At 39.8% G+C, this 9,892-nt stretch overlaps 1 protein-coding gene across 1 annotated transcript; it reads left to right on the top strand.

Annotated features, from left to right (window-relative positions):
- The first annotated feature begins 1,625 nt into the window (after nt 1-1,625).
- Nucleotides 1,626-1,982, top strand: LOC118849193 (putative monooxygenase p33MONOX). Its single transcript, XM_036758266.1, has one exon. The coding sequence runs from the start codon at nt 1,689-1,691 to the stop codon at nt 1,980-1,982; it is 294 nt and encodes a 97-aa protein (XP_036614161.1). The 5' UTR covers nt 1,626-1,688.
- The last annotated feature ends 7,910 nt before the right edge of the window (nt 1,983-9,892 follow it).

The raw sequence follows: 9,892 nt of genomic DNA, 5'->3' as shown, positions 1-9,892 counted from the left end.
TGCTACCAAATATATCACAGAACATGGGGGGGCATAAGAGAAAGAGAAGAGCTGGGGGTTATCTCCATTTCTTTTGTCTTTTATGTTTCTCAACATTTGAGTGCCAAAACAATTCTTAAGAAATTTGATGTTTAGTGGTAGGCAAAGAGAGCCAACATGTTTTCATTAGTAGGGGAAATTCTTGTTCTTGCAACAAGCGGACCTGAGTTCAAGATGTGATTTTGACTTACAACAAAAAGTTCTATCATATTCCCAAGCCCGCTTCCTCATCTGTAAAACAGAGATCATGATAGTTGTACTATCTACTCCCAGGATTGTGGTGGGCAAAGTACTTTGTAAACCTCGAAGACCCATGAGTCAGGATCACATTAAACTGATGATGGTGATAATGAAGAAATTGACTCCTCATTGATCTGGAATAACTGAGAGATGGAATGTTTTGCTAATTGGGATTATCTGGCTAATTGAAAGTTACCATGACCTTACAGACACTGATTTTAAATGATTATATAATAATAATAAATAGCACTGGACATAAAAAATACTAATAATAGCTCAAATTTGTATTCACATAATGATGTTTCTTAAGCACTTTCCTCACAGCAAATTTGTGAGGTTAGTAAAGCAAGTGTTGTTGCTTTATTTTAGAGGTGAAGAAATTGAGTGTACTATGTTCCAATCAAATTGGCCTAATGGCTGTTCTCCAAATTTGGCATTTAATTTCCCACCTGTGGGCTTTTGCACAGGCTCTCCTCCATACCTGAAAAATACTACTTTTTCCTCTGCTCCTCAGAATCTTCCCAGCTTCCTTCGAGGCTCCGCTTAGGGGAAACCACCTAGGAAAAACTGTTGCTGTTCTTTCTGCTTATTTGTGCTTTCTGACACTTCACTTTATCATGTCTATACTTATCAACTAACATGCTATATCCTCTCCCCTCAACCCTGCCACAGAAAAATGTATTCTTCTTGAAGGCAGGAACTGGTTTTTGTTTTGCGTTTTATTCCCCAATGACTAGCAGAATACCTGGTAATAACTCATAACAAATAAGTCCACAATAAATGCGTGTTAGAATAAATTGAGGCTTCACTCTGCTTCTAGCTGAGGTCCGTTTGGGTCTTGGCACTACTTGCGTCATGGCCTCAGTTTGCCCCTTGCTTTGGTGCTTAGGGAACGACAGGGGCCTGGAGCCTTGTTAGTTTCAGCTTCCTTTCCGTGGCAGAGTGTCTGGCTGCGGATGATCTCTTTTTCCCCCACTTCCCACCATCCTTCCCACCCTCCTCACGGAAACCCAGCTGTCTGTAGAGCCTCTGCATGAGAGCTGCTTGGGACTCTTTGCCAGTTCATCACTTAGCTGCAGAATGTTCCCTTTTGACATCTTTGTCTTATCTGCATGACTTCCATAGACTTTCACTGTGGGAATCAGAGTTCTGGATATCTATCTAAACACCTGGATCACAGTCTTTCATGGCATCATCCAAAGAGCCAGATGTGCCTGCTATTGAGCACAGTACAGGTGGGTTTCTGGCAAGATGTCTTTGCCCATTGGAATGAATCGTTGGGCATTCAGTTATGATGATGTCCTGGAGGATCCCACACTGATGACTCTGCATCATCTGACAAGTAAAAGCCCAGAGGCTGGTTTACTCATGGATCTTCTACTTCCTTACCTGGCCTAGATGTCAGCAGCATGGACTCTGGAAATGGAGATAGAGACAAACCCTCATCTGAAAAATGGAGCCTTTTTGGACCAAGAACACTTCAGAAATCTAACTCAGGTTTCAGTGAGCAGTCCTACAGAGGTACTCAGAAGCCATCACCAATGGAGCTCATTCGGGTTCTGGCTACTAGAGTTTCAGAAGACCCAGCAGCCTTCAAGCCACCTAAGATGGACCTTCCAGTGATGGAAGGAAAGAAACAACCTCCACAAACCCAAAGCATCAAACCAAGAGACATGAATGTGCTGACTCCTACAGGGTTCTAAAGCTCCCTTTTCCTATGAGCAAAACTGTTTTCTCTGTTGAACCCACTGTTATGTAAAGAGAGTATCTTAGACTTTTCTTTCTTCCTAGCCACCTTGCACTTGACCTAGGAAAGATATCCATTTACAGTTCTGCTGAGGACAGTATTCCTATGGAGGTAGTGATTGTTTCTTTAAATATTTGGGCGAAGCTTGAATCTTTCTAATGCAGGAAGACCTATTCTGTAAGGTCCCAAAGTTGGTCTGAATGACTTCTCAAAGTATAGTTGACCACAACCAATTACTGATCTATAGAACCAGATTGCAGGGGACAAGGGAAATAATTAAGCTCTAGTAGACTTTGCTCTGCATATTTTACCCAAGATAAAAAAGAATAAATTGAAATAAAATATCATCTTTTTATAATTATATTGACAATAATAATAAAAGTGTTTACTTAGCACTTCATGACTTACAAAGTGATTTTAAGATATCATTTCATTTTATCCTTGCAACAGCCTTGTTGGTGCTGGTATTGTTCCCATTTCACAAAGAAACTGAGGCAGACAGTAGCTAAAATGATCTGGTTACTAGAAGACCCATTAGGATCTCACACAACCTCAGTTCATCCTCAAAAGGAAGAAACGAAATAAAACTAAAGAAATATGGTTGACTCCTCTGGTTGCTTGAATTCTGGATTAATGGAGATCTAGGGGGCAAATGTAGTTTGCCATACACACAATTAAATGATAAAATCTTATAATGTTAGAGCTGGAAGTATCCACAAAGATGATTTAGTCTAAACCCTACTTTTTAAAGGTGAGGGGGAAAAACCCAAGAGAAGACAAGCAACAAATTGGCATACCCAAGATAATAAAGCTAGTTAGTGCAGAATAGGGACTAGAATCCAAATCTCCGGTCTCCCAACTCCAAGCTCTTTCTGCCACACCTTGGCTGTATCCTGTGTATAGAAACAGCAAAACACAATTTAAAAAATGATACTTTTTGGTGTTTCCATGCCACCGGGAGATTTCTGTATCAAGGAGAGTTTTCACCGGTAGCCTTGGCCAACCTGTCTTGCACTGTTATAATGAATTTTTCATATGGGTCATTAAAATAAAATATGAATGATAATGAAAAGCAATAATTGGTTATAATCATCCCATGGAAATCATGGACCAATTACCCTTCACTGGGAGTCAAAGAAAAAACAGACAAATATGCTACCTTGTTTGGGGGGATGATATAGGGGAAATTGCCTCGTGAACTTGTTGAAGGCAAAGATTGTTTGGGGGTTGTGTCTTTAGCACCATGGCTTGAACACAGTAGGTGCTTAATAATTGTTGGTTGAATTAGATTAGATTGAAATTCTGAACATAAATACCTATATGTCCTTCCTCTGGCAGTTCCCATGTTTCCTACCATGAAATGTTGTCTCAAATCCAGAACCCCACCTTACCCATGCTCTCTTTGTCTTCATCTGCTCTTCGCTGAGAAGCCACTCCTAACACACTTGTCAATGGAGCCTGACAACTGTCACCTGGTAGGTTGCCTAGGTGCCTAGGGGCACCCAACAGAAAAGACCTGGAATGGCTGGGGACTGAAGAAGTATGGAAAATGAAGATATATATTTGTAGGGGAGGATGATATTGGGGAGGAGGGGAAGATGATACAGGAGGCAGAGAAGGAGGTGGGTAAATGGAAGCTATCTTCATGCCAAGATTCCAGAAGTAATATTCCCTCTCCTAAACTAGCCTCACCATCAATAGATTGTGACTTTTGGGTTCTTATCAAAGACTCCTCAAAAGGTATATTCTCCCCAAACTCCAGGACTAATGGAAAAGAGCATTGATGAAGTATGTAATCCACCTACCTACACCACCCCAGCTTACCGGTAAGGTGCCAGGGCATTTGACTGGAGGCGATATAAGTAGGGTTTTCTCCCTAATTCTTCCTTCACTCCTCACCAAATGCTGAGCTTTGCACTCTAATTAAAATACAGGGAGATGGAACAGAGAGTGAGGTTGAAACCCTGAGACTCATTATCCATAGTGTCTGATTTGACTCAGTTTTCCTGCAGCATTTGGGGGTCTCTGGCTTAGTCTGATTGGTGAAGGTTCCGTAAGGTCAGCGACTCATAGACCAACTATCAGAATTAAAAGGGACCTGAAAGATCATTCAACCCTCATTTGCTCTACATAGGAGATCCAGAAACTGAAACGTCCTGAGGAAATTGCCTTGCCCACGTCCACAAAGCCAGTTAACAGAAGAGCCTGGTCTCTCCATTTCCATCAAGGGTTCTCTCCAATACACCACACTGATATCATTGGTAAAAATAAGGACTTTGACAGGTCTGGATCCTGACTACTTGAGTACCTTTGCTTGTGAGTCTGAAGAATGGCCCTTAGACAATTCAATACTTACCTGATTTCCTATCATAGGGCCAGAGTGATCTAAGAAAGACAATCCCTTTCCCCCAAACATCTAGTTCGCTGAGGTTACTTGATTTAATTTGATTTAAAATATGTCTAAGAAGGGGCAATGTAGTAAGCTCCTAAAACTTCAATGTGAATGAGTTTATTACCTTCACTTAGGGGAGGGGAAAGGGGGAAGAGGTATTGCCACTATAAGAACACTGGAAGTCTGCGATTCTACCATTTGCAATAGGCATATGTATTATCCAGTCCCTTGAATCCTTTTTCAAAAATGAACACAACCATTATGGAAAGCAATATGGAAGTAGATACAAAAATGCATGCTTTTTGACCCAGCTGTACCATTGCTAGGCCTGTGCCTAAAAGAGGTCATAGAAATAAACAATGTCCTATATATACAGAAATAGCAAAAACCAAAACAAACCTGGAAACTACCAGGGATGCCCATCGACTGACGAATGGCTGAATACTATATAATAATAATTGCTGTTTGTATTATTGTTATCATTTATACAGTACATCCCAAAAGTCTTAGTGTACTTTTAAGCTTTATGAGTTTTAGACTTGACTAAGACTTTAGTCTAAGGTCTTGTGGGTTGGAGATACAATGAAAAGAGGAACAGTTGAGAGGAGAATAGGGGTTTAAAGAGAGTAAGGGAACATGGGGAAGGTAGAGGTCATTCCACCCAGGATGCTCCAACTCCCCCACCCCTCCAGTGACATTTCACCAAACTTCTCACCTCTGTATTCTTTGATCCCATCTTACCTAGCTCTGGAACATCATCTCCACCCTCAGAATTTTGTTCCCACCCCACCTTGGATGTACTCTGATCTCTTCCACACTTGGGAGTCCTGTGAGACCACAGAACCACTACTAAAATTTAAAATAACAGCAAGCATTTATTTAGGGCCACTCTTCATAGATTATCTCATTTCATCTCCCCAACAACCCCAGGAAGTAGGTACTATTATCATCCCCATTTTATGATGAGGAAACTGAGACAGAAAGCTAAAATGCCCCAGTGCCACACAGAGGCCAGGTGTGAACTCAGATCTTCCTGACTCCAAGTGTGCCACTTTGACTGCTCCCTACCAGTGAGAATAATTGGGGGAAGAAAGGACAAAGTGTCCTCTGGGTCCCCCCACCCTGACCCATCCCTGAGGGCTTAGGCTCAGGGTCTTCTTTACACACCTACACAAAGGTGTTCTGTTTTCTACCCATCTAGTTATCAGCTCCAATTCAGCCTGCCTCTCTAAGCACTGGCTTCAAATAGATGCCCAGAAGAGAGCATCTGGCAGCACCCCTTGTCCCACATTCCAGAAGAGGGCTCTACCACCAGCAGGCAAAGATAGGAAAAACCAGGGGCCATGGTCAGAAAGAAAGGCAGAATATCACATCAAGGGGTCCCAGCCACTAAAGGCATATGCCAGACACAGCAAGACTTTTCCAAAGGTAAGGAGAGAGCGCTCTTTGTTCCCTCAAGGCTGCATCTCATTAGGTGGTGGTACACTGTTTTCCATCAGCTGCCTCTGAATTAGAGTCCATCTGGTTCTGTAGTGTCATTCTACTGTCTTTAAAATATTTGTTCTCATTTCTTTGCAGGGGCACAAAGTAACCTGGCTGACTGTTAAATCCTGGTCAAGGCCAGAGTGGAGTCTGTCACAGTGCAAGAAAGCTCAAAATAGCTCAGGACTAGCAGTGCAAGACTCCAGGCTCCATGCTGTGAGGAGGGGATTATGTAAAGCCCTGCTGCATGAGGCCGGGATGAAATGACCTCTACTAGGAACTGTCCAATTCCCTGTCTATAATAATACCTGGCATTTGTTTAGACTTTAAGGTTTGCAAAGCACTTTCCTCCTAAGAACCCGTGAAGCAGGTAAAGAAAGTGTTATTATCCCCCTTATTCAGACAAGAAACCTGGACCTCAAAGAGGTTAAATGACCTACCCAGGGTTACACGGCTCATGCATATTGAAGAAGGATTTGAATCTAGATCTCCTGACTCCAAGCCAAGTACTCTAGAATCATAGATCTGGAAGTGCAAGGGACCTGGGGGTTAGCTATTTCAACCTCCTCATTTTAAAGATAAGGAAAATGCAGCTAAGGAGTATAAGTGACATCCCCAATGTCACACAGGCACTAAGCATAAGAGATAGGTTTGGAACCTGGGCCCTCTGAGTCCGGTCACTACTCTTCCAATGCCTCTAAAGTTCCATTATACTTGTTTTAAATAATTTAACCTTGCCAGGCCTCAGCTTCCTCATATGTTTAATGGAACTATTAATACCATTAATAGAATTATACTATATTATTTAAACTATATTAATATTAATACAATATTAATAATATTATACTATATTATTATAGTATAATACTTTATAATTATACTGTACATAGTGTATGTATATATATATAATGTGTGTATACATATATGTACATATAACACTGTGATATATACTTATACTACTTGCACAGGGCTGTTGCTCTATAGTAAGAGAAAGCATAACATAATAGAAAGAATGTTATATTTGAAGTCAGAGCATCTGGGATCAACACCCCGCTTTATTACATAAGCTTTGGCAGGTCATTTTCCTTGCCTTTTAAAAATGAGGTTTGAACTAACTAATTGGGAAGGTCCCATCCATCATCACTGGTGGTACCCCAGGCATGGACCTCTCTCCCTTCTTATATTTGTTTCCTGAATTCCCTGGCATCCCCCAAGTCCCAGCTAAAATCCCATCTTCTACAAGGAGCTTTTCCCAGTCCCCCTTAATATAACTGCCATCCCCCTATTGGTCATCACTAATTTATCCTTACATAAATGTCTATATCCAATATGCATATATATATATATATATATATGTACATAGTCAATGTATATGTCTTATTTGTACATAGCTGTTTGCATGATGTCTCCCTCAATTAATTGTGAGCTCCTTGAAAGCAAGAACTGTTTTGGCCTTTCTTTGTGTCCCCAGCACTTGGCACAGTGCCGGACACTTAATAAATGTTTATTGACTGTTGTTGACTTCCATCTCTAAGTCTTTTCACTTTGGAAGCCTTAAAGCATCATATAAAATGTGAGCGTTCATTATGAAATTTTGAAGAAATGAACAATGGTCATCAAGAATATAAAAGATTATAAGACAGGAAATGATGAGTAGTTAATCAACATATATTCATAAAGTGCCCATAGAGTGCATAGCTGAGTACCAGCTGTTCTCCATCTCCAGCAGGGACAAACAAAGAGGAAATAGGTTTAAGATACAGCATGTGGGATTTGGGTTGGTCATTTGGAAGGATTTCCAGACACTAAGCACTTGTTAATAATACTGGGTGACCAAGGGAAGTCATGGAATTCCCTTCTCTGGAGAACTTTAAAAACAGGAGAGTCATTTTCATCTGGAATGGTTTAGGTGTGGCTCTGGGTGGAGACAGGGGACTGGAGCAAATGACCTCTTTAGATCTATTCCAGTTGGGGAATCCATCTACAAAGTCAAAATCTAGTCCACGAACACCTACTTGCTCACTAAGTTCCCAGTATCTTCCATGTGTCCAGAAACATGAAACAGTTATAATTTTAACTCTGGGGAAAAAAAATGTGCAGCGGTCGGAAATGGGATGGGACCAGACTCATCACTTAATAATAATTGTTCACATTTGCACTTTAAAGTTTAAAGTTTAAAAATCTATTCTCTTCTAAGAAGAATGTAGACCTCTCAAGGGCAGGGAGCATTTTTCAAGCTGAATCTAGCTCAATGTCATACATGTTGCAGCTGCCTAATAAATGTTTATTGTTCTTAAAAGAATAGGGAATTGTCCTGAGCTTAAAGAGCTGAAACTTCCAGAATATCAAGGGAATTAACGAAAAGAAATGCAAGGGAAGGTGGCCTAGCCATACCAAATCGGAAACTGTATTTATAAAGCAGCAATCATCAAAACTGCTTGGTATTGGCTAAGAAATAGAATAGTGGTAGATCAATGGAATACACAAGACACAGTAGCCAATGACTAAATTAATCTAGTGTTTGATAAACCCAAAGACTACAGCTTCTTAGATAAGAACTCACTATTTGATAAAAAGTACTGGGAAAACTGGAAAACATTATGGCAAGATAAGGTCAAAATGGGTACACGATTTATACATAAAGGGTGAAACTATAAGTAAATTAGGAGAGCAAGAAATAGTTTACCAGTCAGATCTATGGAGAAGGGAGGAATTTATGACCGAACGAGAGATAGAAAACATTATGAAATGCAAAATGGATGATTTTGATTACATTAAATTAAAATGTTTTGCACAAACAAAGCTGATGCAACCAAGATTAGAAGGGAAGCAAAAAGCTGGGGAACAATTTTTTCATAGCCAGTGTGTCTGAAAAAGGTCTCATTTCCAAAATATATAGAGAACTGAGCCAATTCTATAAGAACACAAGTCATTCTGCAATTGATAAATGGTCAAAGGAAATGCACAGGCAGTTTTTGGATGAAGAAATTAAAGCTATCTATAGTCATATGAAAAAATGCTCTAAGTCACTATTGATTAGAGAAATGCAAATTAAAACAACTCTGAGAAACCACATCGCATATCAGATTGGCTAACATGACAAAACAGGAAAACGATAAATGTTGGAGAAGATATGGGAAAATTGGGACACTAATGCATTGTTAGTGGAGTTGTGAACTGATCCAACCATTCTGAAGGACAATTTGGAACTATGCCTAAAAAGCTATAAAACTATGCATATCCTTTGATCCAGTCTGTATCCCAAAGTGATCAACAAAAAAGGGAAAAGGACTTACATGTACAAAATTATTTACAGCAGCTCTTTTTGTAATGGCAAAGAATTGGAAATTGAAGGGATGCACATCAATTGGGGAATGGCTGAACAAGTTGTGGTATATGAATATAATGGAATACTATTGTTCCATAAGAAATGGTGAGTAAACAGAGTTCAGTAAAACCTGGAAAGACTTGCATGAACTGATGCTGAGTGAAGTGAGCAGGACCAGGAGAACATTGTATACAGTAATAGCAACATTTTGCTATGATCGCCTTTGTTAGACTTAACTCTTCGGAGCAATGCGATGATCCAAGACAATTCCAAAAGACCCATAAAAGAAAATGTTATCCGCATCCAGAGAAAAAACTATGCAGTCTAAAAGCAGATTGAAGCACACTACTTTCTCTTTTTTTGTTTTTGCTTTTTGTGTTTTCTTTCTCATGGTCTTTCCCTTTGGTTCTGATTCTTCTTTAAGACATGACTAATGTAGAGATATGTTTAATATGATCATACATGTACAGTCTATATCAGATTACATACCACCTTGGAGAGTGGGGAGTGGAGGGAGGAGGGAAAATTTAGAAATCAAAATCTTATAACAGCAAATGCTTAAAACTAAAACTAAATAAATAAATTGAAAAAAATTTAAAAGAAAAAGTGGGGAAAAGAGTTGAAACTAGGCTCAGAGAGATGAGTTAACTTTCCCAAACATCTC

The sequence above is a fragment of the Trichosurus vulpecula genome, chromosome 4, assembly GCF_011100635.1.
Source record: "Trichosurus vulpecula isolate mTriVul1 chromosome 4, mTriVul1.pri, whole genome shotgun sequence".
NCBI classification, from domain to species: Eukaryota; Metazoa; Chordata; class Mammalia; order Diprotodontia; family Phalangeridae; genus Trichosurus; species Trichosurus vulpecula.
This window is presented reverse-complemented; position numbering and strand designations above follow the sequence as displayed.

Coding starts and splice junctions, on each gene's coding strand:
- LOC118849193 (XM_036758266.1), top strand. CDS start 1,689: ATGGACTCTGGAAATGGAGATAGAGACAAACCCTCATCTGAAAAATGG.